This window comes from Rhinolophus ferrumequinum, chromosome 9 (assembly GCF_004115265.2).
Source record: "Rhinolophus ferrumequinum isolate MPI-CBG mRhiFer1 chromosome 9, mRhiFer1_v1.p, whole genome shotgun sequence".
Classification (NCBI taxonomy): domain Eukaryota; kingdom Metazoa; phylum Chordata; class Mammalia; order Chiroptera; family Rhinolophidae; genus Rhinolophus; species Rhinolophus ferrumequinum.
Window position 1 is genome coordinate 31,946,621 of NC_046292.1, and position 27,641 is coordinate 31,974,261.

General features: G+C 39.2%; 1 protein-coding gene across 2 annotated transcripts in view; it reads right to left on the reverse strand.

The window, feature by feature from the left end:
- The window catches only part of ZSWIM5 (zinc finger SWIM-type containing 5), a 141,701-nt gene that overhangs the window by 22,147 nt on the left and 91,913 nt on the right, over positions 1–27,641 (reverse strand). For both annotated transcript variants that reach the window (XM_033113524.1, XM_033113525.1), the window contains 9 exons: positions 26,420–26,568; positions 24,313–24,463; positions 17,489–17,668; positions 11,735–11,911; positions 8,057–8,203; positions 7,437–7,574; positions 5,755–6,012; positions 5,408–5,543; positions 4,382–4,539 (listed from right to left, as the gene is read on the reverse strand). In XM_033113524.1, the coding sequence (XP_032969415.1) occupies positions 4,382–4,539; positions 5,408–5,543; positions 5,755–6,012; positions 7,437–7,574; positions 8,057–8,203; positions 11,735–11,911; positions 17,489–17,668; positions 24,313–24,463; positions 26,420–26,568 (1,494 nt within the window). The remainder of the gene's footprint in view (positions 1–4,381; positions 4,540–5,407; positions 5,544–5,754; positions 6,013–7,436; positions 7,575–8,056; positions 8,204–11,734; positions 11,912–17,488; positions 17,669–24,312; positions 24,464–26,419; positions 26,569–27,641) is intronic.

Consider the following 27,641-nt stretch of genomic DNA (forward strand, 5'->3'; position numbering starts at 1 on the left):
CATTGAATCTGTACATCAATTTGTAGAGAAGGAACATCTTAACAATACTGAATTTTCCAATTCATGAGCGCAGTACGTCTTTCTATTTATTTAGGTCTTCTTTAAATTCTTTCAGCAATATAATTTTCACTGTATAGGTCTTGCACATCTTTTGTCACATTTATTCTCAAGTACATATTTTCTTAGTGCTATTATAATAGTAATTTAAAAATTTCAACAGGGATGTAATGTATAGCATAAAGAATATAGTCAATAATGTTGTAATATCTGTGCAAGGTTGGGTACTAGATTTAGCAGGGTGATCACTTTGTAAGTTATATAAATGTCTAATCACTTGAAACTGATATAATATTATATGTCAACTGTAATTGAAAAATAAAAACAATTTTTAAAATTTTAGTATCTGATTGTTCACTGCTGGTATATTGATTTTGCATATTGGTCTTGTATCCTGTAACCCTGCTAAACTCATTAGTTCAATAGCTTGTTGGACATTCTGTAGGATTTACATAAACAATCATGTCATCAGAAAGTAAAGATGGTTTTACTTCTTCCCTTCTAATCTGGCTATCTTTTATTTCTTTTTGTTGTCTTATTGCACTGGCTTAAAACCACCAGTATAATGTTGAAAAGAAGTGGTGAAAGTAAACATTTTTATATTGTTCCTGATGTTAAGAAGAAAAGATTCAATCTTTTACCATTAAGTATAAGGGTAGGTCTATCATAGATGCCCTTAATTTTGTTGAGGATGTTCCCTTCTAGTCTTAGTTTGTTGACAGTTTTATTGTTTTTATTAGGAATAAATGTTAGATTTTATCAAATGCTTTTTCTGTATTATTGAGATGATTATATGTGTTTACTTTTTCACTCTGTTAGTATTGTGAATTATTGTGATTGAGTTTTGAATGTTAAACCAACCTTACATTCCTGGGGCAAACCCTACTTGGTCATGATGTATTATTCTTTTTAATATATTATTGGATTCAATCTGCTAAAATTTTTATTAAAAACTTTTACATCTATGCTCATGAAGGTATTAGTTTATAGTTTTCTTACAATGATTTTTATGTAGTTTTGGTATTAGAGTAATGTTGGCTTTATAGATTGAGTTGGGAAATATTTCCTTCTCTCCCCTTTTCTGGAGAAGTTTGTATAGAATTGTTATGTTTTCCTTAAATGTTTGGTAGAATTTACCAGTGAAGCCATCTAGGCCTGGATGGCTGTGGAAAGGTTTTTAGCTACAAATTCAATTTCTTTGAAATTCATTTTCATTTATTCTTTTTTATTGTGGTAAAATATACATATATAATAATGTACCATTTTAATCATTTAAGAGTACAATTCAGTGACATTAAGTATATTCACAATGTTGTGCAACCATCACCACTATCCAATTGCAGAACTCTCTCATCATCCCAAATAGAAACTTTATACTCATTAAATAACTAATTTCCCCAGCCTCTGTATTCTTTGTTTCTATGAATTTCTCCTCTACTCTTTCTGCTTCTATGAATTTATGGTATCAATTGGTGGCCATGTTATTAAAGTGATATCTGGCAGGTTTCTCCACTCTATAGTAGTAGAGTTATACTTTTTTCCTTTATGACTGATAAGTATGTGGTAGAGAGATACTTTGAGACTATGAAAACATCCTGTTCCTCACCAAATATTCTCCCGCTTGTTTAGTATCTATTGATGTTTCTTCACTGTGGCTATTCTAGATATCTCTTATAAGTGGAATCATACAATAGTTGTTTTCGCATCTGGCTTATTTCACTTAACATAATGTAACTCAGGTTCATCCATGTTGCAGCATGTATCAGAATTTCATTCTTTTTATGCCTAAATAATATTCCATTGAATGTATATATCACATTTTATTTATCCACTCATCTGTTGATGGACACAAGTTATTTCCAACTTTTGTGAATAGTACTGCTGTGAACATTGGTACACAAATAGCTGTTTGAGTCCATGTTTTCAATTCTTTTGGTGATATACTTAGCTCTTTTTAATTTATTCTCGAGTGAGCTTTGGTAGGTTGTGTCTTTCAAGGAATTAATCCATTTAATTTATGTTATTGAACTTATTGGCATAAAATTGTTCACAATATTACCTTGTTATCATTTTAATGTCTTTAGAATTTGTTGTGATGTCACCTTTCTCATTCTTGATATTGTTAATTTTTGGCTTCTCTCTTTATTTCTTGATCATGTGGACAGAGATTTCAATTTTATTTTTCTTTTCAAAGAAACTGCTTTTGGTTTCATTGATTTTCTCTTCTGTTTTTCTATATTCTATTATATTGATTTATGCTCTGATCTTTATTATTTCTTCTTCTTACTTTTGGTTGCATTTGCTCTCTCTCTCTTTTTTTCTTTTTTTGGTTTCTTAGGTGGAAGGTGGGATCACTGATTTGAAACCTTACTTCTTTTCAAATAAAGGCATTTAGTGCTAAAATTTTCCTTCTATGTAAGTTTTAGCTGCATTCCACAAATTTTGTTATGTTGTGCTTTCATTTTCATTCAGTTTAAAACATTTTCTAATTTTCTTGTGGTATTGTTCCCTTTGTTTGGTAAGTTATATGGAAGTGTGTGATTTAATTTCCAAAATTTGGTGAATTTTCCATATAACTTTTCATTATTGATTTCTAATTCAATTGGGGTTTTCTGAAAAATTTTTCATTTCACCTTTGTTTTTGAAAGGTACTTTATTTTAAAATTAGTTTATTGGGGTGACAATGGTTAGTAAAGTTACATAGGTTTCGAGGTTACAATTCTGTAATACATCATCTATATATCACATTGTGTGTTCACCACCCAGGGTCAGTTTTCCTTCCATCACCATATATTTGATCCCGTTTACCCTCATCTACCAACCCCCCTAACTCTCTGTTAACCACTAAACTATTGTCTATGTCAATGAGTTTTTATTTGTTTGTCTTGATCTTTTGTTGCTTTCAGTTCTATATTCCACTTATCAGTGAAATCATATGGTTCTCAACTTTTTCTGTCTGACTCATTTCGCTTAGCATAATAACCTCAAGATCCATCCATGTTGTCACAAATGGCATTATTTAATCTTTTCTTATGGCAGAGTATTATTCCACTGTGTTTACTGGTATAGGACTCTAGGTTGACAGTTTTTTAAAAAGTACTTTAAAGTGCTTTTTCTCCACTGTCCTCTGGCCTACGCTGCTTTTAATGAAAAACCTTCATCCTTATCTTTTGTCCTTTATATGTAATGTGTCTTTTTTCCTATAGTTGCTTTTAAATAAGAGTTTCTCTTTTATCACTAGTTTTAAGCAATTTGATTATGATGCACCTTGGTATGGTTTTTTTCACATTTCTTGTGCTTGAGGTTCATTGAGCATCTTGGATCTGCAGTCATCCTTGTCCTGCTCGGAATCTGACATTTCATGCCAGGCCAATGCCACCAGCACTACTCACATGAATGCCTATTATCAAATTTATTGATTTTTTACCAATAAGATTGGTGAGAAATGTTATTTCAGGGTAATTTCAATTTGTATTTCTCAAGTGAAGCCAGGCATTTTAATTGTTTAAAAGTCATTTATATCTTTTTTATTTTTCTGTGAACTGCCTGATTATATATTTTATTCAATCTTTCTATTGGTTTATTGATCATTTTTTAATTGATTTATCTGTGTCTTTTACCTTTTCTACAATGAAAATGCATTTTCTGGGCAATAAAAAGATACAACATAAAGTTATTTTTAATAAAAAAAAATGCTTTAAAAAATCCATGTAGTTTCTGGTATCAGAAAAATACTCACAGTTCATGGGAGCTACTATTTTATCATAGCTTCTCAGGGGCTTATTTTCATTACTCTTTGTGGTGAAACCTCCACAGCTAACAGGGAGTATGTGAGCTTGAAAGGCTGACAGTCACTCTGGGCTGCCTATATTTTGACCAGGGCCCTGGAAAAATCACAAATTCTCGTATCTGTAAAGGGATTTGTACCATATCTTAGTCATCACCTCACTGGATCTTCCAATGGCCCTGGGAGGCTGACAGGTCATTGACAATGATCCCCATTTTTTAGATTTTGAACCTGAGGCTTGGAAAGGTGAAGTGACTTTATCGTATGGAAGGGTAGATTTAGAAGTCACCTTAAAGATGATCTCATTCTATGTACTCAGGATCCTATAATTAGTAACTAGGGCAAAACTCTGGACTGGACCCAGTTGCTCATTCTCATGGCAGCAATCAAAGTGAGGATTCCTATGAGTCTAAGAGGTCAAGGGAGGATGGACGAGCAGCTTCTCTTGTTCGGGAGACTGCAGGCCAAGCCCTTGACAGGGCCATGACTGGGCCGGCACAGTGGGGGTGCTGGCGCCTACGGTCTATCTATGCTCACCTTTGGCAGCAGTCAGCATGGTGGAGGCCAGTTCACACTGCTGTGATTCCAAGTGTCCAAGCGTGAACCAGCGAGGATAACGGCTGGGCACCACAGACACCATATGGTGAGGGTGGGAAGTGTCGCCTGCAGAAGTTGAGTTTTCTAGAACAGGTAACCTAGAAGACCCAGGGAGAGTCATCAGCTACTATCCAGACCCTTGCCATTCTGAGCCATCTTAGAGAAGCTTATTTGTAGGGGAGTAAATGGGCAGGAAAGGGTTAACTAACAACTTTGAAGATTTTAAAACGTAGGGTGCTGTAATCTATATTAGATGAATGCCTGGGTACTTGTAGAACTCAAGCTGAATAGTCCTTACTACAAATGGATTTGAAAGGCAGTTCAAGAGTCACAAGATTATTTTTAAAAGTAAATGGAATCTATGCCAAGGAATCTTCAGCAATTCTTTTCTGGTTGAGGTAAGGAGCTCTCTCTTAGCCCCTGGTCTAACCAAAATCTTTCTGTTGGTCTGCTGCATCCTTGAGGTCCATCTGCCTGAACCAAGGATCCATCTGCCTGAACCAAGAATCCTATTCTAGTTAGGAGAAACATGCTCATAGCTCATTGTTCTCAAGTCTTGGTATAAAAAGACTTATTTTTCTCCTCCCCCGATGCTTCTGGTTACCTGTTCCTGGGACCCATGACTCAGTTGAGCTATGGAAGGGCTCAAATCCCTTCTCAGGCTGCCTTACTGGCCCCAGAAGAGGGAGACTCAGGTCTTGGGTGCTCTACATCTATTAAAAATTCAGAGGCTTCCTCAGATGACCCACCAAGAGTATAACCAGGGAGCCAAGTCAGTCACCAGCAAAGCATCCCAGATAGGAATTCTAGATCATATGAAAATGTCTGAGCTACTTTAGGGAGGCTTGGTGGCAGGTCCGATAGAATAGACAAAGAGGGAAAGTGATGAAAGAGATAAACAAAGAAAAAGAGCATTGAAGACTTCTGCTTCGGTGGAAACAACTGGGCTGGGAACGAGCTACCCACCTCATGGCACGTAAGGCTAGTTTATAGGACAGGTCTGGATCATGAGGCAGTAGAGCTGAGAACAAATACTTGGCAAAGGTATGCATGGGAACACTCTCTCGGTGAATGACTTCTCCCAGACCACTGAAGGGGCCTCCTGCAGGAAGAAGGTAAGCCAGCCAGTTATTTATTTGTATGTTTCTGTTTGCCAGCCTAGACTTGAGCCCAAGGATCCCACATGTTCTCTAGCCATGGGAACCTTCAGTACACTTTAATGTCAAAAATGTTTCTGTACCTGTGCTCTATTATAGAGAGAAACTCAGAGTCGTAGGCCAAAGATAATGTAACAATAGACCTTCTCTACTTACCTTCCAGTAGTAAGATGCATTGTTTCTGCAGTGTTTGCACTAATTCATCGTCCAGCTGCAGCTCCTGGAGTTGACTCAGGAGCTGCTCCTCATTACGGCACACCTTGTCCTGTGCATAGAGACCTTCAGGCATCACCCTCTGTTGACCCATCCCCATCAGAGCAACTTCCAGGGCTAATGACAGGTAGGACTCACTGCTGTTTGGGCAGCCTGCAGCCACGGGTACATGCTGGTACACAGGTCTGCTTTCATTCATATCTGAGGGCAACAAGTCACCAAATTCCTTAGGTCAGGCCCCGTGGATTCATCTGCTCCTCTCTCCCTCCCACTCTGGGATACAGCTTGGTCAACAGCTATCACAGGGAAACTGAGTCAGAAGCCCAGAATAATAAAGAAAATATACTGACAAAAGATTACACAGAGCCACAAAGATTCCTAGCTCCTTCTTAATACATGAACTGGCTGCACCAGTTGGGGAAGTATAAAATCTTATACTAATCTTTTGCTAGCACATTATATAATATCATGATTATCTGTTTTTGTGGCTGTCTCTTTCACTAGAGTGTAAGCACCTTAAAGGGAAGAGACCTTATCTTACTGCCCTAGGTATATCTCCAGGGCCTGGTGTATGGAAGGAGCTAAGTGTATGGAAGGAGCTAAGTGTATGTCAGTGGTGAATATACCCCAAATGCAACCTCAGGCTTTCCAGATGCAAGTGTTACTGTTCAGATGAAACAGACCAAAGATGGTGATTCCCTTTCAGGGGATCAGATGGAAGATAAGGGCAGCCCTAGCTTGGATTGGGACCACCCCTTGTATCTCTACCCAGAGAAATCCAAATCCACCCAGTTAATCTATTACTTTGATAACTCTTGCAACTTCTATGGTATTACTACTTTACATGCTCCACCTTTGGGTTCAAAGTTTCAGAAGAAGAGCACAGATTTAAAAGTCAGAGTTTTGGTTTCTTTCTTTTTCCCTCTCATCCATCTGGTAAGTATTTATGGAAAACTATTAAATGGGAGGTATTGCACTAAGTGCTAGGATCACACAGATGAATCAGTCATAATTTCTGCTTTCAAAGAGCTGACAGCCTAGTAAGACATACTCACTTGTAAACAAATTGTAATGCAGTGTGCTAAATACTATAATAAATGTATGTATACAATATAGTGATGGCATAAAGGAGAGAAGAATCAATTCTGTCTCTAGTGCTTGGTACTTTGAAACTCTACTAAATTACTTCCGTTTTATTCCTCATTTGTAAAATTGGTACAAAACCATCTTGAGAAAGAAAGTTCAAAGGAAACATGAGAGTATTATACAATTGCAAGGGATAACACACTCTTGATGGAAGTTCTTTTCCACTTCCAGACTACTCTGAGGACTTGGCCTCTGACTCCTGAAATCCCTCTACCCCTTCTTATTTCCCTTGGATCAAACTCTTTAAGCATTCATGAGAAGTGAGAGGAGCAAAGGAAGGTGGCAAGGTAAAATGTGAGAGTAGGACAAGGCTAGTCCACAGGACAGGAAAGGAAGGTCGGAAAGAAAGGAAGCCTCTCAAGGGAGATCCAGTTTGGATAAGAGAAAAAAAAAGGCTGCAGAGGAGGCGTAGAACAGATCTTGCAGAAAGGAGAGGGCTACAAGGCCAGTTCTGGCTTGCCTCAGGCTGACCCCTATACCTGACACTTCCAGATAGCTGTCATCATTCAGGCGGCAGGCCTCAGTCAAAGTAAGAAACAGGCAGCCAATGGGATCCAAGGGGTGGCCCACCCAGCCTTCCAGGTTTGTGATGGTTGTGGTTCCTCTATGCAACAGTTCTGGAAACAAGCAGGTCAAAGTTTTAGAGTGATAAAGACATATTGCTCTCCGTCCCCGCCTGAGTCTCCTTCAGGACTTGGCCCTGAGACCAAGAAAACTTCCCTCATTGCCTCAGGTTGATAGGACTGGTCACAAGCTTATCAGCCAGCTGTAAGGACTTGTGGTCTGCATTTAGGCTCCCTGCTGGCCACGCACATATGGAGATACAGCTTTACAATTTAAAAGGGTTTTCTCATATCAGATCTTAGTGGGCCTTCCAACCACCCTGTGAGGGAGATATGCTGGCTTTATCATTCCCATTTTACAGGCAAAAAACCCCCCAGAGGTAAAGGGAAGCATTCCACATAGCAGGTAGAATGACCTGGAATCCCCTAGCCCCTCATACCATGAAACATAATGAACATTAAGGACTACAACTTGTGGCCCGAGGTCCCTCATCAGCCTCGGCCTAAGGAGTTAAGGTGGTCCCTAATCACTGTACCTTTCTTCTGATGCTTGTAGATTTCCAGCTGTCGTTGCTGCTGCAACCTCAGAGTATTGATAATGGCCACCGTGAGTCTAAGGGCCTCTTTTGGATAACCATGGGAACGTAGGGCATCAACCCGAGCACAGGCTGTAGGCACATGCTCTGCCACATGAGAAGAAAATATTTCGGTTGAGTTAAATTTTTAAATCAGGAAAATTCATGCTTCAGAAAGGTAGTTTGTGTTTTGTTCAGTTCCTCAAATTCAACCTGACATCTACTGTGTACCAGTAACTGTACTTTATTCTTTAAGGATTGTAAAGTTGAATAAGTCACAGGCTTTACCTTCAAAGAGCTACTTTGAAGCCTCCACATAGTGGTATGGTATAGAAAGGGATACACAACAAGGATAATAAAACGTGAACATATACCACGGGAACCCAGTGGAGGTAGCAACTAACTGCCTAAACGGAGAGGCCTCATTCGTTCATTAATCATACATTTCCTGAGAACCTAATAATTATGTGCCAGGAAGTATGCAGGCAAACAAATGTACAAAGATGAATAAGAAATGGTCACTTCCCTCAAAGAGCTCAGAAATGATACATAAACAGATCATTATAAAACAAGAATGACACAATAGAAATATATACAGAGAGAAAATAATATTTGAGCTGTACTTTGTAGAAGTACGATTTTAAAAGGTGTACAAACAGAGGAAGGCATTCCTGGCAAAGGGAACATATAAGCAAAGACATATTAAGTAAAAGCACAAAAAGTATTCTATATAGCATCTTCAGAGTATGACAGATAGTTTTGTGTGGAGCTAGGTTATGTGGCTACAAATAGCCTGGAAAGGTAGAATCTAGACTTCAAAGAGCTTTGAATGCCATACTAAGGAGTTTGAATTTAACTTAGGAATAATGGAGGACCACCAAAGGCTTATAAATGGGCAAGTGATTATAATGAGATTTATGGTTTATTTTGTGATTTCTTTTACAGACAAGATTAAAAATTATAGAATTGCAAACAATTTCAAAACACAGATAAGCAAAATATAAAATAAAAATCAGAGATAACCATTATTTCCACTTTCATGTATATATATTCAGGCTTTTCCATTCAATTTTAATTACAGTAGGATGACATAACTATTGTTTTGTAACTAGGTTTTTCCACTTCACACAATGTAAATATTTTTTCATGTCATTATATGTACTTCTATAACATTAAAAATGATTACACATTATTCCACTGAACATGTGTACTATCCACTGAGTCAATCAATCCCCTATTGTTGGACATTAGATTGTTTCCAATTTTCCTCACCTGCACATTATTTATAACCAACCTCTAATAGACCCTTTAGTTTTATGCATATTTTTAGCTAATTATAGTTAATTATAGCTATAGGATAAATTCGCAGATGAAGAATTCCTGGATTAAAGGGTATGAATGTATTTTAAAGGCTTTAAAACAAATTTATTTTCAATTACACTTGACATTCAATATTATTTTATATTAGTTTCAGGTGCACAGCAGAGTGGTTAGACATTTATATAATTTACAAAGTGATCCCCCCAATAAGTACTCACCTGGCACCATATATAGTTATTACAATATTATTGACTATATTCCCTAGGCTGTACTTTACATCCTGTGACTATTTTGTAATTACCAATTATACTTCTCCCTTCCTTCATCTTTTTCACCCAGTCCCCCAACCCCCTCCCATCTGGGAACCATCAGTTTGCTCTCTGTATCTATGAATATTTCTGTTTTGTTTGTTCATTTATTATATATTGTTCTTTAGATTCCACATATAAATGAAATCAAAGGGTTATGTCTTTCCGACTTATTTCACTCAGCATAATACCTTCTAGGTCCATCCATGTTGCAAATGGTAAGATTTCATTCTTTTTTATGGCTGAGTAATATTCCATTGTATATGTGTACCTTAACTTCTTTATCCAATCGTCTATTGAGGTGCACTTTGGTTGTTTACATATCTTGGCTATTGTAAATAGTGCTGCAATGCACAGAGGGGTGCATATATCTTTTTGAATTTGTGTTTTGGATTTCTTCAGATAAATGTCCAGAAGTGGAATAGCTGGGTCATAAGGTAGTTCTATTTTTTATTTTTTGAGGAACCTCCATACTGTTTTTCATAGTGGTTGTACCGATTTACAGTCCCATCAATGTATTTTAAAGGCTTTTGATAAGAATTGCTGAAATACCCTTCAAAAAGGCTGTAAGCATTTACACTCCTACCACTAGTATACGAGATTACTTATCTCCATGAAACCTCTCCCACACCAAAAACTCCTTATTTTTAAAATCCGTGATCACTTGACAATCAAAAATGGCAATTCAGTGTTGTTTTGATTTTCATTTATTTATGCAGTGTATGTTTTTTCATAAGCTTGCTAAATTTACGTTTTAGAAGTGTCGGACAAGAGAAGAGGAAAGATGATGAAAGGGAACTTCAGTAGTGACCCAGAGTGAGTTTGGCCAAGGCTTTTAAGAGAATGACAGGGACATATCCAGAATGAGCATGATCTTGAGAAAGACAAATATATAGGGTGAAGGATGGAGGTAGAGAGTTGGAAACAGATAATAAAAATGTATATTATTATTGTAAGACTCAGAAAATGAATACTTTAAAAAAGTATGTCTATTTTGTAATGTCTATTTTGAAAGTCTATTCCTGTAATAAAGGCAACAGTAAAATGACAGAAGGCCAGAGGATGGTTTAAATTGACAATGGACCAGCTTTATTCTATTATGATGAAGGAAGAAAGGAAGTGTGGGGAGAAGACAGTTTGGTGATAAATGCAGATTGTGCCCTAGCTACTAGCACAGGGTAATTTAAGTTTCAAATGTAGTGTCTTTTTATTTTATTTATTATTATTATTTTTTTAAATGGTTGTCCCTAGGTTTACAATACACATTTTTTTAAATATAAATTTTATTGGGGAATATTAGGGGACAGTCTGTCTCTCCAGGGCCCATCAGCTCCAAGTAGTTGTCCTTCAATCTAGTTGTGAGGGCGAAACTCAGCTCCAAGTCCAGTCACCGTTTTCAATCTTTGGTTGCAGGGGGCGCAGCCCATGTGGGAATTGAACTGGCAACCTTGTTGTTGAGAGCTCATGCTCTAACCAACTGAGCCATCCAGTCACCCCTCCGGAAGCTCAGTGACAACTTGTTGTCTTCAATCTAGTTGTGGAGGGCGCAGCTCACTGGCCCATGTGGGAATCGAACCGGCAACCCTGTTGTTCAGAGTTTGCATTCTAACCAACTGAGCCATCTAGCTGCCCCTCAACTGTAGTGTCTTTTTAGCAAAACATAATTTCAGAGTAAATTATAAAGTTGCTCAGTAACTGTTGACTAAGATAGCTTGTGAACTGATGTCTAATAGTTTTGTTAGTACTCTTGGAAATTTGTTAACTCCTTTCCCTTCCCCAAATTGAGGAAACAGAATATAAATTCCTCTATTTGAGGTTGCTGCACCTGAGCTGAGTACAAACACAAAAGGCTCAGGCTTCACATAAATACCCAGACCTGAGTCAAGGCCCCAAAAGATCTGTAAGAAGACTATTCAAATTGTTGTACTGCTGTTACCTATGCAGATGGCTCATCCCTGCCAGGAGGCAAGATTGGGTTCTGGAAGTCTTAGAGTAGAGGGGAGGAACTTACCAAGCCACAGTGGCTGGCCTTGGGAATTAAAGAGTAGTCTCTCACTTTCCCGCTGACAGACAGGAGCTACATATTTATCGCTGCTAATTATTCGCTGTAGGTGGCTGTCTTGCCAATGCAATTCACGGCCCTCAATGGCTCTAGTAAACACTGTTCGTCTTGGTCTGGATAAGGCATCTGGGAAAACAAAGAAATGCAGCAGTTCAATGATGGGTAATCTGAACCTCTAACTCCTGTCTTCTTCAGGGTGCGTGGGTGGGCAGAAGAATAGTATGTGGTTAGTGAGAGCAGTCCCTCTGCCATCTGTCTGGGTGTCTGTTGTGTTACCTGCTTATTGGATAACTTTCAGTGTGTGTGTGCCTCTATGGAAAGAACTTTTTACAGAGATCTATAGCTGCCTTCTTACTTCTTACAGAAGATCAATTTCTCCTAGGATCCATAGTCACATGAAGAGAGGAGGAACAGTGGTTTCCCGCTGCTCAATTATGAGGATACAAACTGCTTCTATAGAAGTCAGAAGAAGAGAGAAGTAGCTAGGTAATTTCCCTGGTCAATCTATAACCTGTCTCATTTATAGCATGACCCTTATCAGAGTGAGGAGTTCCATGAAATTCATAGTAAAGGCTGAAAAAGAGCTGAAGCTCTCTTTATTCTGGTATCTTTATCACACTGATATTTGCAGACTTATACAGTCTTGCTCACTAATAAGAAAAACGATGCTGACGAAAGACTAATAAACTTGTTTTCTCATTAGAGTCTTAACCATGCCACCTCTCTTCAGGAAAAAGGCTGCAGGGAAACCAAAATTGCAGACAAAATAGGCTCAATTCTTAAGAGCAGTGTGTAGGGAGACCAAATGTAAGATACACTGTCTAAACTGTAGATATAGTTTAGACTATAATTTCCTTAAATGTCATGGAAATGACGTTTAAGGAAATACAGAAAAACATAAAATATTATTTAACTGACTCCCTGCCAAATAAAGGACAGTTAGAACTATTTGGGATCAAGAACTGAAGTACTATACAGATGTTTCCAGAAATGGCCAAATGAGGTGTGCATCTACTGAGCCTATGCAAAAAAACTGGGAGGGAAAGTCAGAAGATTCAGACTGAACACGAAAGAAATGAACATAGTCATCCACTACACAAAAGTCATTGGAATCTGGTCATCTCTTCAGAATATGAAACACAATGACCCTTCTGCTGATTGCAGTCTAAGCTCCTCTCCTGTTGAACTGAGAGTCCAGTGTGGGTTGGCTCAGCCCACAGTGGGGGATTAGGCTCCCAATATGTTTTGTAATTCATTAAGTTAGCAAATAATAAGAGCCTACTACATGGCAGGTGCTGAAAATATATAAAGTGCCTGCCTTCAGGAACCTTTATATTCAAATGGGGAGCGATAGTTAAATAAATATATAATGTATCAGATATATCAGATAGTTATGAGTGTTATAGAAAAGACTAGAACAGAAATAGGGAGAAAGGCAAACTTGTTGAGTGGGGATAAATGTTGGATTTGGAATGGTCTCTAATAAGGTAACATTTGGACAAAGACATGAAGGAACTGAAGGACAAGACTTAGACATAACTAAGGGAAGACCATTCCAGAAAAAAGGAAGCCCAACTGCTAACATCCTGAAGTGGGAACATATCTGGAGTGTTTGAGGGCAGCGACGAGGCCAGTGTACTTGGGATGGAACGAGCAAGCAGGGCAATCATAGATGAGGTCAGAGAAATAATAGGGAGCCAGATCATGAGGGCCTTGTAGGCCATGAGTGAAAGATGAATTTGGCTTTCTGAGTAAGATGAAAAGCCACTGGAGGGCTTTGAGCTGTTAAAGGTATATGGTGTGACTTGCATTTTACAAGGATAAGTGGCAGCAGTGTTGAGAACAGACTATGAGGTGAAAGGGCAGAAGCAGAAGGAGCAGTTAGGAGGCCACTGCAATAATTTGTGCAAGATGATGGTAACTTGGACAGAGTAATATGCAGTGAAGCTGATGAGAGTAGATGGATTCTGGATATTTCGGAAAGTAAAGGCAATAGGATTTGCTCATGGATTAAATCTGGGGTGAGAGAGAGGGAAAAAGCAAAAATGACTCCACGGTTTTTAAGACTTGCCATATATTGAAGGGAAGACTGAAGGAAGAGCAGGTTTGGTTGGGACTTGAGGGGTAAGAAATCCTACTGAGATGCCTGTTAATGTCTAAGTGGAGATACTGAAAGGCAGTTGAACATACAAGTTTGGAATTGAGAGGAAAACTCCGGGCAGGAAGTATAAACTTGGGAGTTGTTAGTATATAGATGATGATGATGATGATGATGATGATTATTATTTTTAACAGGACTTTATTGGGGAACAGTGTGTACTTCCAGGACTTTTTTCCAAGTCAAGTTGTTGTCCTTTCAGTCTTAGTTGTGGAGGGCGCAGCTCACCTCCAGGTCCAGTTGCCGTTGCTAGTTGCAGGGGGCGCAGTCCACCATCCCTTGCGGGAGTTGAACCGGCAACCTTGTGGTTGAGAGGATGCGCTCCAACCAACTGAGCCATCCAGGAGCTCAGCGGCAGCTCAGCTCAAGGTGCCATGTTCAATCTTAGTTGCAGGGGGCAGAGCCCACCATCCCTTGCAGGACTCGAGGAATCGAACTGGCAACCTTGTGGTTGAGAGGACGGACTCCAACCAACTGAGCCATCCAGGAGCTCAGTGGCAGCTCAGCTCAAGGTGCCGTATTCAATCTTAGTTGCAGGGGGCGCTGCCCACCATCCCTTGCGGGATTCGAGGAATTGAACTGGTAACCTTGTGGTTGAGAGCCCACTGGCCCATGTGGGAATCGAACCGGCAGCCTTCGGAGTTAGGAGCATGGAGCTCTAACTGCCTGAGCCACCGGGCTGGCCCCTATAGATGATTATTAAACAATGCAATCACCAATGGAATAAGTATATAAAGAGAAGTGGTTTGATGAATGAGCCCTGGGCACTCTAGCATTTTAGGTTCGGAAGTGGGGAGGAGACAGTAAAAAAGAATGAGAAGAAGGACTAACGAAATAAGAGGAGAACTGAGAGAGTAGTGTCATGGAAATAAGATAAAAAAAGGAGTTTCAAGGCGTGATCAACTGTGAAAAATACCACTTATAGGTCAAATAAGATTATGACTGACTCAACCAGTAGATTTAGCAATGGTTAGCATTAGTGACCAGTACAAGAGCTGTTTTAGTGGGGTGGGGGGGAGGAAGAAAACTTAACTGGAGTGAGTTCAAGGGAGAATAAGAGCAGAAGTGGAGATGGTAAATATATACTATTTTTTAAATTACTTTCCTTAAATCTATCACTTATTTTCACTACCTCGGAAAAACAAGGTGGTAGCCAGAGAGGCATGTGAGGCCACAAGCTTTTTGTTTTGTTTTGTTTTGGGATGAGAGATAAAACAATAGCGTATATACTCACAGAAATAATCCATAAAAAATTGTGAGGCTGGACAGAGACAAGAGAATTCCTGGAGTGATACCCTGATAAAAGAGAAGGAATAGGATCTCGAGAATAAGTGGAAGGCTTGAACTTAGGTAGAAGAACAAACAAAAACAGTGGAAGCAGCACAGTAGGTGGGCAGAGATAGGCAGATGGTGTGATATAATTTTGGAGATTCTCTTCTGATTGCTTCTATTAATATATTCTCAGTGAATAGGAAGCAAGGTTATCAGCTGAAAGTGAGGAAGGAGAGGAATATATTAATAGAAAGTTTTAGGGAAAAGATGGTGGGAAATAGTAATTTAGAAGAGTGAAACAAGGCATAGACTAGGGAAATGTGGTGGATGTCTACACAGTGCGGACTAAGGATAAACTAGGGAAATGCGGTGGATCCACTTGAGATTAGTGGTCATAAACTTAAAATAAGACCAGTTATCATGGTTGTGTTTCTGTTCATCATTTCTGCTGTGCAGTTGTGGTACCAAGTAATCTGAGAATTAGACTCAACTACCAACATTAAGGATTTGCTACATGAGAGCAACAAAGGCAAAGAAGGAGTTGAGTATGTATGTAAGGGAGTGATTACAATGACGCACTAAGGAATCTAACCTGGATAAGGAGGAAAATGGGCTATCAAGAGAATGAAAATACAGGATCAAAATTCCTAGTGAGTCAAAGAATTACTGGAATTGGGATACTAAAGAAAATAAATTCGTAAAGATAGGTGGTGGTAATTAGAGCTGCTTTAAATTGAGATTACGAAGAAAGTCATTGGTAATGACAAGGTTTAGGGTAGGATGTTGGGATTATATGCCTAAGTTATGTTGGAAGATGAGACTATTAAAAAAGAGGAGGTCAAAGAACTGATAGGCTAGAATACTGGAAGGATCATCTATGTGACTACTGAAATCATCAAGAATTATGACAGAACAAAACAATACCTTACATACTCACAGAAATAATAGATAGAAGTAGTGACAAAGAGTAGTGTTGTGAGCTAACCGACAAAAATCTTCAAGGAATTTGGGGGATTGACCCAGCGGTCTACAAATGACCAAAACCAGGAGGGTAGTAGACAGGATATTTTGATGGTGTAAACTTTAAAGTTGAGGGATATTTTAGGAAGGATTGAAGGATAATGATGTAGAAATGGCAATGAAGAATAAGCAGGATGCCTACTTCTCCATCAGGTCCAATGGTAAGAGATGTGAGAGATAAATCAGCCACAACATGAGAAGACTGCAGAGGAAGTAACATACTCAAATGAGAACGAGTAACAATGAATAACTAATATATAATGACAAGGAAGATACTGTCAGACTGGAGGCATGTGTTTATATGCATTTGACTCTCTCTATGCCAATCCAAAGCCAATACTAAAAAGATGGCTTCCTGCATTTTGGAGGTTAGATGAATGCCAGTGTAGGGTAAGTTAGTTAAAGAAGTGGCAAAATTGCAAGCTTTTCATCTTTCATTACCTTAGTTGCCACAAATACACTGATAATCAATAACGGTACAGTAGGTGAATACCGAGCAAGAACAATGATTTCAAGGATTTCCTTTTTGAGATTAAATATGTCAACAGATTTATCACCTAAAATAAAGGGACCACATTTAAAATCAATGTCTGAAAAAATTTCCTGCCAATAAAGATTCCCAGTGGGCCAAAGACCAATCAGTTGCCTACACCGACTAGCCTGAGCTAATGAACCAAAACTGGTGTGAATGCTGATGCCCAGTGATACCAGTAGGCCAGTGGGCTCAAAGTCCAGAGCGTACAGTATCACTGTACTGTACTTGTCTTAAAATGAGGCAAGAGTCCTGACCGTAACGTGGGAGCATGACCCCTTCTAGTTATCTGCTTTATGAACATTTGAGGAAAACAGAAAAGAAAGGCAATTTTCAGGACACTTTTTAAAGCTGTTTTCTGCAGGCCTTCAATCCTTCTCTTGCGGTAGGTATTCTAAGCTAAAACCAACTTCAAATGAGGCCAAGATCCATTAATCATGAAGAACTTGAAGGGTAAAAAAGATTCATGCAGAGGGCTCAGGAATTTATGCTGGGCAGTATCAGGGAACTAGATGTGGAAAAGGACAGCATCCCCAATGTCAAAGAAAAACTTACCCTTATTTAAAGTTTGGTATTTCAATACAAATAAGAAAACTGGCTTTTCTTATTTAGGATGACAATTCTGATAGCTAAAAGGTTGTCCGGCCACCTGTGTTCCAGGGCTTTACCCTGGACATTTTGGAGTTACAGGCATAAAGACCCTAAAAGGCTATCTGCTCACCTGGGCTGTGACTGGTACTCTGAGGAAGGGCGTTGGTGATGTTGGGCAGCTCATGCCCATAGTTCCCATCCTCCAGGGGACAGACATCCAGGTCGCTCCACTTCTGCAGTTGCTGCAGCCAAGAGGATTTTTCCTCCAGTTTGCAATGAGGATTTAAAATGATGCATACCCATAAGGCCCCTGAAAAACAAAACAACCCATATTCTTCATAACTGTTCTTTGATGTATATGTGAGCCTTAATGTTTCAGCTTACTCTTTTCTTACATTTTTAATTGGTAGGAAAAGTTCCCAAAACATCAGTGTTTCTCAATATAAAAAACCAGCTCTGCTAAAGTTTTCAGAACTGGCTTATTTTTCCTTCCCAAAGCTTCCTTAAAGCAGAGTAACTATCTTGATATCTGGATATGTGCCTATGATGATGAACAAGACAGATTAGGGCTTGAATTTGGAGCTTGAATCTACAGTACAACAAACACTTATTGAGAGCTTTCCATGTTCAAGGCCCTGTACTGGAGTATAAGACACTATTCCTACCCTTGAGGAGCTGTCTAGGGGGGGAGACAGATAAATAAACAGAATGCCATTTCAATATAAGTGTCAAAATAAAGATATGCTCAGGGTATGAGAGCAGCATAGAGGAAGTGCAAGGACAGGGGTTAAAAGGGAGTTGTTCCAAAAGGATTTCAATTTGGGGGTAGCTGACTGTGGATTTTCTAAGCTTCAAATCCCTCAACTGTAAAACTGAGGTAATAGAAACACCTATGTTGTAGGAATATTGTGAGGATTAAATGAGATAACATTTGTAAAGGACCTAACATACTACTTGGCACATAGTAGAATTTTAGTATTTCGGTTTTCCAGGGAAAATGGTTTATTTGGACTCGGATTTTGATACTGCTGATCAACTGTGATGCCTTAAAACCATCACATTCTTGCATCTTTTCCATCACTGTAGCAAAGTATCACATATTCCACATATGTGTTCCCAGTATCCAAAAACATATTTTCCAGCAACTTAAAAAAAAGTGTCAAAAACTCTAACCAAAAGTAGCTACTATGGAAGTTAAAATTTTACATAATTAGGGATCCAGACAAGATGGCAGAGCAGGTAAACGCTGTGCTTACCTCCCCTCAGGACCATGTCAAAATTACAACTAAACTAAGAACAACCATCATTGAGAATTACCTGAAGTCTAGCTGAATAGAAGTCCTACAACTAAAGACATACAGAAGAAGCCACCTTGAGACTGGTAGGAGGGGTGAAGACGTGGAACTGGCTGGTCCCACACCTGTGTGTTACCATTCAAAATCGGGAGAAATATCTTGGCTGCAGAAGTCCTCCAGGGAGGAGAGAGGGGTTCCATCCTCACACCAGGCTCCCCAGCCCAGGGTTTTAGTGCTGAGGAGAGAAGTCCCCATAACTTCTGGCTATGAAAACCAGCAGACATTGTGGCTGAGTGAGAATAGGGAAGCTGCACTCCCAGATACTTCCCTTAAAGAGCTTTTGCATGGCTTTACTCACTGATGAACTCACTCACTCTGAGCTCCAGTGCTGGTGCAGCAGCTCGAAAAGTGCCAGGGACATACGGAGAGGAACTGAATTATCTGGTTGCAGGGTGAGGGCTGGAGGTGGAGGTAGCTTTCCCCTGGACAGAGGAACTGTCAGAAGCTTTTGTTTCTTTGCTGAGCCCTCTACCCACCTGGCATGCAGACAAAAGCGGCCGCCATATCTGAGTCTCCATCAACCTGGCTAACTCTGTTTGCCCCGATTTCCTGAGACCCTGTCCCACTCAACTTTTGGGCTCATCTAAGCCACTTCCAGTGGCTTTTTTGTATAAACAGCCTACCTTGGTTCATGTTGCAGACTTCCCTAAAATCTCTCAAAGGTTCACAAAACCCAAGCAAGCAGCATCTGGCTTCAGCATGTCCTGTACCTCTGGCTGAGCAGCCCTGAGCCTGGCACTAGTGAAAGCTGGTCTCGGTTCTCAGCTTGGCCTCTCGAGGCTCCACCAAGCACAGTGTGGGTGGTGGCCATCTGCAGATTGCTTTGTGGCTCATGTCAGGTGGCCCTGGGAAGGGCACAGGGTGTGGCTGAATTTGGCCTACAGCAGGTCCCCTCCCAAGAGGCACGCCTAATGGCCAGTTTTGGGCCAAGCCACAGCATCACACGGCTGCCTCTAAGGACGACACACCAAAGGGCAGACTGAGCAGGCACCAAAGCCCTGCTAAAGCAAATCCTGCTCTGTAGGGTCAGCCCCTGCACAACAGCTCCTCCAATGTAGTCCTCACAATCAATCAGCCTGAGGATCAATCCCTCTTACTGTTGTGTAAACAATCAAGACTCAACTACAGTAGGAGAGCACACGCAACCCACACAAGGGACATACCTGGAATACCCAGCTCAGATGACCAGGATGACTGTGCCATTGAGACCCACAACTCACCTACTACATAGGGCCACTCTATCAAGACCAGAAGGCATAGCAGCCCTACCTAATACATAGAAACAAACATAGGGAGGCAGCCAAAATGGGGAAACAAAAAAAAAACATGTTTCAAATAAAAGAATAGAACAAAGCTCCAGAAAAAGAACTAAACAAAATGGAAACAAGCAATCTACCAGACGCAGAGTTCCAAACACTGGTTATAAGGATGCTCAAAGATCTTAGGGAGAACGTCAACAAAGGGAAAGGAAGCATAAAAATGGAGATAGAAAACATAAAAAAGAACCAGTTAAAAATAAACAATAAAATAACTGAAATTAAAAATACATTAGAGAGAATCAACAGTAGATTAGATGAAGCAGAAGATTAAATCAGCGATTTAGAAGATAAGGTAGCAAAAAACACCCAATCATAACAGCAAAAAAAAAAAAAAAAAGAAAAAATCCCCCTCCTCCAAAATGAGGATAGTTTAAGGGGCCTCTGGGCAACATCAAGTGTAACAACATTCACATAATAGGGGTACCAGAAGGAGAAGAGGAGAGCAAGGAATTGAAAACTTATTTGATGAAATAATAACGGAAAACTTCCCTAACCTGGCAAAGGAAATAAACATACAAGCCCAGGAAGTTCAGAGTCCCAAATGAGATGAACTCAAAGAGGCCCACACCAAGACACATCATAATTAAAATGCCAAAAGTTAAAAACAAAGAGAAAAGTAGTTAGATATCTACAAGGGAGCTCCCATAAGACTCTCAACTGATTCCTCAACAGAAATTTTCCAGGCTAGAAGGGAGTGGCAGGAAATATTCAAAGTGATGAAAAGCAGGGACTTACAACCAAGATTACCCTACCCAGCAAAGGTATCATTTAGAATGGAAGGACAGATAAAGAGCTTCCCAGACAAGAAAAAGCTAAAGGAGTTCATCAACACCAAACCAGAATTACAAGGAATTTTAGAGGGATTTCTTTAAGCCAAAACAAAAAACAAAAAAACAAAAAATATGAATAATAAAATGGCAGTAACTACGTATCTATCAACAATTACTTTCAATGTAAATGGATTATATGCTCCAATCAAAAGATAGGGTGGCTGAATGGATAAGAAAACAAAACCCTTACATATATTGCATACAAGAGACTCATCTCAGATCAAAAGACACACACAGACTGAGAGTAAAGGGATTGGAACAAGATATTTCATGAAAATGGAAATGAGAAAAAGAAAAACAGTTGGGGTAGCAACACTTGTACTAGACAAAATAGACTTTAAAAGAAACGCTATAACAAGAGACAAAGAAGGACCCAGTAATCCCACTTCTGAGTATTTATCTGAAGGAACCCAAAATGTTACTTCAAAGGGACATGTGCATCCATACGTTCATGGCAGCATTGTTTATAATGGCCAAGATGTGGAGGCAACCTGGGTGTTCTTCAATGGATGAGAGGATAAAGGTAGGTGGTATATATATACAATGCAATATTGCTTGGCCATGGAAGGGAATGGGTTCTTGTCATCTGCAGTGGCATGGATGAACCTGGATGGTATTGTGCTAAGTGGAGTATGCCAGACAAAGACAGATGCAATGTGATTTCACTTATATGTGGAGTCTAAAGAATAAAACAAACAAATAAAACAGAAAAAAAACTCATAGATATAGAGAACATTTTTATGGTTGCCAGATGGAAAGGGGTTTCGGGGTGGGTGAAAAAGGGGAAGGGATTAAGAAGTACAAATTGGTTGTTATACATATACATAGTATGCAGCATTAGAGATAGTCAATAATATTGTAATAACTATCTACAGTGTCAGATGGGTACCAGATTTATCGAGGTGATAGATGGGACGGGAGTTGGGGGACAGGGTTAAAAAGGTTCTTACAAATTCTGCCTAGGCCCTCCCTAGGTAAGCAAGCCTCATGACCAGCAAAGAACCCTCAGAGTACTTGGGAGAAGCATGCATGCACTGTGCTGTAGTGTCTAACCCCATAAGACTTCCCTTAGTGCAGTGGTTTTCAAAATGTAGTCTCTGGAACAGCGACATCAACATCCCCTGGGAATTTGTTAGAAATGCAACTGATCAGGCCCCACTCCAACTTACTGAATTGGAAACTTTGGGGATAGGACCCATTAATTTGTTTTAACAAGTACTCCATGTGCTTTAGAGAAGTTTGAGAAACACTGTATTTGCAGAATGATGAGAATTTCTTGGAAGATTGATAAAGCAATTTCTCAGATATGAATGTAAGTATATGATGAGTTTTAAAAGCACGGAGAGCCAGCTTTGCTTGCTTTCCTCTCACCTACCTCTGCCCCAAAGACCAAGCCCAAGTGCACAGCAAAATCCCATGATTGTCACAGAAATTACTCCAAGAGGTTCAGGCCTCACATGAAATAGACTCTCTGAAGAAGGCTAATTGCAAATTCTTAGGAAACATGCACTTTGGAAAACAAAGTGTATAACAAGATAGAATTGAGGGAGATGTTGCAGAAGGATGTTTGATTTGAAGTCAGACAGATTGGGGTTCCAGCATTAGAGCCACCATTTATTAGTGTCTGACTATGAACGAAATACTTAACTTTTCTGAGCTCAGTTTTCTATACTAAAAATATGGAGATGCCAGTGTCTTAACCTGGAAGGGAGTCGATGCTTATAATCCCTTCTGAGGAAAGAATCTAGAAGCAGTTTCCAAGTTTCCATACATTGTGTCATGTGACCCTGGTCATAACTGGTTGTACCAATAGCTATAGACTAATAGTGCCACATTCTTGTACTTCAGAAAGTGTGATTGTGTCAAGGCGGAGAAAGTTTTCTATAACTTTATTTTATTCTGTATCCAGAAGTAACCAGAGCTATCTGTTTCTTTGCAATAAACACACAATGACCTCATAGGGTTGTTGTGAGAATTAAATGAAACAATGTGAGTACAATCTTTAACAGGGAGACTAGCACATAATAATCATGTAGCTATTCATTATTAATGTAAGTTCTAAAGCCATTAGTGCTCCAGGTGATATCATAAAGCCTCAGCTACCAAACCAAAACCCCACACTTACCACCCCCAAAGTAACCAAGTGCAGTCCCAGAGTCATTAAACTTTACTCCCCAAGGCTTTCTGCACTATAAAAGACTGTAAAATATGTGCTTCAGGGGCTTAGGTCCCGAAGAACTCACTAAAATCCTAAGCTGCAGTTCTTTTCTTGTGCTATTTTGTATGAGTGGAAAGTTTGTTGTTGCTTTCTGGAATGGGGGAAGTACCAAGGAGCTGCATTAGAACTTTTAGAATATACCATATAGAACTTTTTCAGTATAACCCAAAAGTGGGGCCATGATTGGATGGTGAGTTTGGGAGAAGATTCGGACAACATGGAGAGGAACTGAGTGTTAGCATGACAAAAGTGGCCTTGGAGCAGGGGAATGATAAAGAGAAATGATGACCAAAGTATATGGCCTTGATAAGAAGAATGTACAACAGTGAGGCCATTTGGGAGGCCACAGTTCTAATTTAATCTAAAAGTCCCAAGGCCCTCAACAAGACCAGTGGTGATGGGAAATAAAAGTGAGAATGGGTACTAACTTGCATTTTGAAGATTGGGGAATCAAATGAAGTTGATGACTAGATGTAGGGCTTAAAAGAAAAATGAGTGCTTGACAATAAGTTTTGTAGAGTAAGGAATGGTGGTGCCAATACCAAAGTCAGGGGAACTCTCACCCCACCATTTATTTATTTATCTATTTATCTATTTATTTATTGGTAGGAGGCCTGAGTTAATCTTTAGATTTCTCAAGCTGAGTGTGACCAGGGGATTTTCAGTGAAATGGCCAAAGGGTAGCTGCTAATATGGGACTGGAAGTCAGATAAATGGAAAGAAGATGAGGCTGAGATCACCACAGAGGTAAGCTCTGAAACCATATTAAAAAAAAAAAAAAGTTCTCAAGGGAGTATAAAGAAAGAAGAAAAGAAGTCCAAGGTCCAAGTCTTGGAATCGGTCCTACGTCTAAGAGGTCTGCCTAGGAGTGAAAAAGAATAACAGGCCCAGGGAAAGTGAGGAAAAATAAGGCTGATAAGTATTTGGAGAGCCAGGCTAGTGCCATGCAACAGAAGCCACAGGAAGAGGTTTCTCTCAGTAAAGGCTTCTACGTGGTATCATCTGGAACAGAATGCTGATGTCAATAACAAAGCACAATGCCGTGGAAGCAACACAGGTGAGTTCAGAATTACTCTGGGTGACCTCTGTAGAGTTGAAACCTTCCACCAGCTGTGCTAAAGTTCACTCAGCAAGATCTATGTAATGACTGATGGCAAGTGTTCACTAACGCTGTTGCCAGGGAGCAAGTTGGTAGGACAGACATAGCACTTCTCTGAGATATGGGGACTTACCTAGCTCATCCCAGAGCTGCCTGCACTTATCTGTCATGCTTGTTCCTTGTTGCCTCCAGAGTGTGAGTCGTGGGTCGGCCATAAACTGCTCAGTTATTAGCGTCAGCATCCTGGCTCCGTTGGAATCTCTCATCCGCAGCATCTCTCGAACCTGACACAAAGGAGGGGCAAGGGATTGGTGACTGCACATCATAAAAAAGTAGGAGAAAGGAAAGGAAGGGGAGGAGAAAATGAAGTATCTAAACACAGCGCTTCCAAAGAGCCAGAAAGAAGGCCTCTTGTCCTAAGTAACTGCTCTGCATGTATCAAGAAAGCTTGCTGTACACAATGAGATAGCACTTCACACTCACTAGAATGGCTAGGATCAAAAAACCAGATAACAACAAGTGTTGACAAGGACACAGAGAAATCAAAACCCTCATACACCATTGGTGGGAATGTAAAATGATGCAACCATTTTGGAAATCAGTCCGGCAGTTCCTAAAACAACTAAACATAAAGTTATCATTGTAGTACATATATACAATGGAGTATTACTCTGCCATAAAAAAGAATGAAACCTTACCATTTGCAACAACATGTATGGACCTAGAGGATATTATGCTAAGTGAAATAAGTCAGACTGAGAAAGACAAATACCATATGATTTCACTATATGTGGAATCTAAAGAACAGAATAAATCAACAAACAAAACAGAAAAAGACTCATAGATACAGAGAACAAACAGATAGTTGCTAGATCAGAGGAGGTTTGGGGGATGGGTGAGAAAGATGAAGAGAGTAGGAAGCACAAATTGGTAGTCCCAAAATAGTCATGGGGATGTAAAATACAGTAGGGAGAATATAGTCAATAATGTAAAAACTATGTATGGTGTCAGATGGGTACTACACTTATCGGGGGAACCACTTCATATATTATATAAATGCCTAACCGCTGTGCTGCATGCTTGAAATTAATATAATATTGAATGTCAACTATAATTTTAAAAAATATACATATAAATATATATATAGTCATGGGATGTAAAGTACAGCATAGGGAACATATATAGTCAATGGTATTGGAATAGCTATGTATGGTGTCAGATAGTAGTAGACTTGGTGAGGTTATTACTTCGTAAGGGGTGTAAATGTCTAATCATTATGTTGTTTTGTACACCTGAAACTAACAAAAAAAATAGAGCTATCACATGACCCATGAAACTCCTAGAGAAATATGAAAACATATTCCACATAGAAACTTGTATAAGGAAGTCTATAGCAGCATTATTTATAATAGCCAAAGGTGGAAACAATCCAAATGTCATCAACAGACAAATGGATAAACAAAGTGTGCGGTATCCATACAATGGACTATTATGTATGATACCCCATAAAAAGGAATGAAGTATTGTTTTAGTGTTTCATACTAAAACACGATGACCCTTGAAAATATTATGCTAAGTGAAAGAAGCCAGTCACAAAACACTACATACTATTATATATGATTCCATTCTTATGAAAGTCCAGAATAGGGAAATCTATAGAGACAGAAAGTAGATTAGTGTTTGCTTAGGACTGGCGGAGGGGGAAAATGAGGGAATGGGAATGATAGCTAAAGGATATGGGGTTTCTTTGTAAGGTGAGGAAAATGTTCTAAAGTTGACTGTGGTGATGGCTGTACATATCTGAATATACTAAAAACCACTGAATTGTACCTTTAAAATGGGTGAATTTTATGGTATGTGAATTATATTTTACTAAATATGTTGAGGAAAAAAAAAAAGAAGCAGGAGCAGCAAGCCTGTTGTGAGAGCCCCCAGTACCAAAAATCTCTTCAAGACCTCATTGGGCAGCCTTGGATTCAAATCTTCATTACTAAAACTTCTCAGCGATGCTAACTCGTTTAGACAATGGAGCAGAAGGAAGATAACTACCAGGGTGAGTTAGTAGGGCTCCTGGATGCAACCTGCTCAGGTCTGCTCTGATCAGCCTCTTCCATTAGTTTTCAAGTATTTAGTACAGCTAGGTCAAGAGAGCTGGCTAGAACGCATGAAGCCAAAAGTGTGGTGAGCCCAGTTTACTTAAAAAGTAAAACAAAACAAAACACAACCTTTTCCTATCTCACCTTGGCAAACATTGAATTGAGTTGCTTTCCAGATCCATAGTATCCACCCTGGGAGAGAAAGAGCTTCACTTGCTCTTTCACCTGTTCTTCATCCAAATGCCAGCAGTTCTCATCATCAATGCTGGCCCCAGCTGTGGGGTCAGGGGCACCTGTGAGGAATGGGCACAGTGAAATGAATCCCTTGAGTTCGTATGGTACACATTCTGCAGGAGGGCACTTTGTGAGTATATTCAAAAACATTTGCAGATGACATGATACTATATATACAGAAAACCCTAAAGAATCCACCAAAATATTAATAGAATAAAAGAATTCTGTAAAGTAGCAGGATACAAAATTAATATACAGAAATCTGTTACGTTCCTATACACTAATAATGATCAGAGGAGAAATAAAGAAAACAATCCCATTTACAATTACATCAAAAATAAAAAAATATCTAGGAATAAATTTAACCAAGGTATAAAATACCTGTACTCTGACAACTGTTAGACACTGAAGAAAGAAATTGAGGAGGACACAAATAAATGGAAGAATATACTGTGGTCATAGATTGGAAGGATTAATATAATTAAAATGACCATACTACCCAAAGCAATCTCCAGATTCAATGCAATTCCATCAAAATACCAATGACATTCTTCTCAGAATCAGAACAAATAATCCTAAAATTTATATAGAACAACAAAAGATCACAAATCTCCAAAGCAATCTTGAGAAAGAAGTATAAAGTTGGAGGTATCATGCTCCCTGATTTCCAACTATACTACAAAGCTATAATAATCAAAACAGTTTAGTACAGGCACTAAAACAGAAACATAGTTCAGTGGAACAGAATAGAGAGCCCAGAAATAAACCCTTGCTTCTAGGGTCAACTAATCTACGACCAAGGAGGTAAGAATACACAATGGAGTAATGACCATCTCTTCAACAAGTGGTGTCGGGAAAACTGGATAGATACATGCAAAATAATGAAACTGGACCACTCTTACACCACATACAAAAATAAACTCAAAATGGACTAAAGACTTAAATTTAAGGCCTGAAACCATAAAACTCCTACAAGAAAATATAGGTAGTAAACTATGTGACATCAGTCTGAGTAATATCTTTTGGATAGGTCCCCTCAAGCAAGGGAAACAAAAGCAAAAATAAACAAATCGGACTTCATCAAACTAAAAATCTTCTGCATAGTGAAGGAAACCATCAACAAAACAAAAAG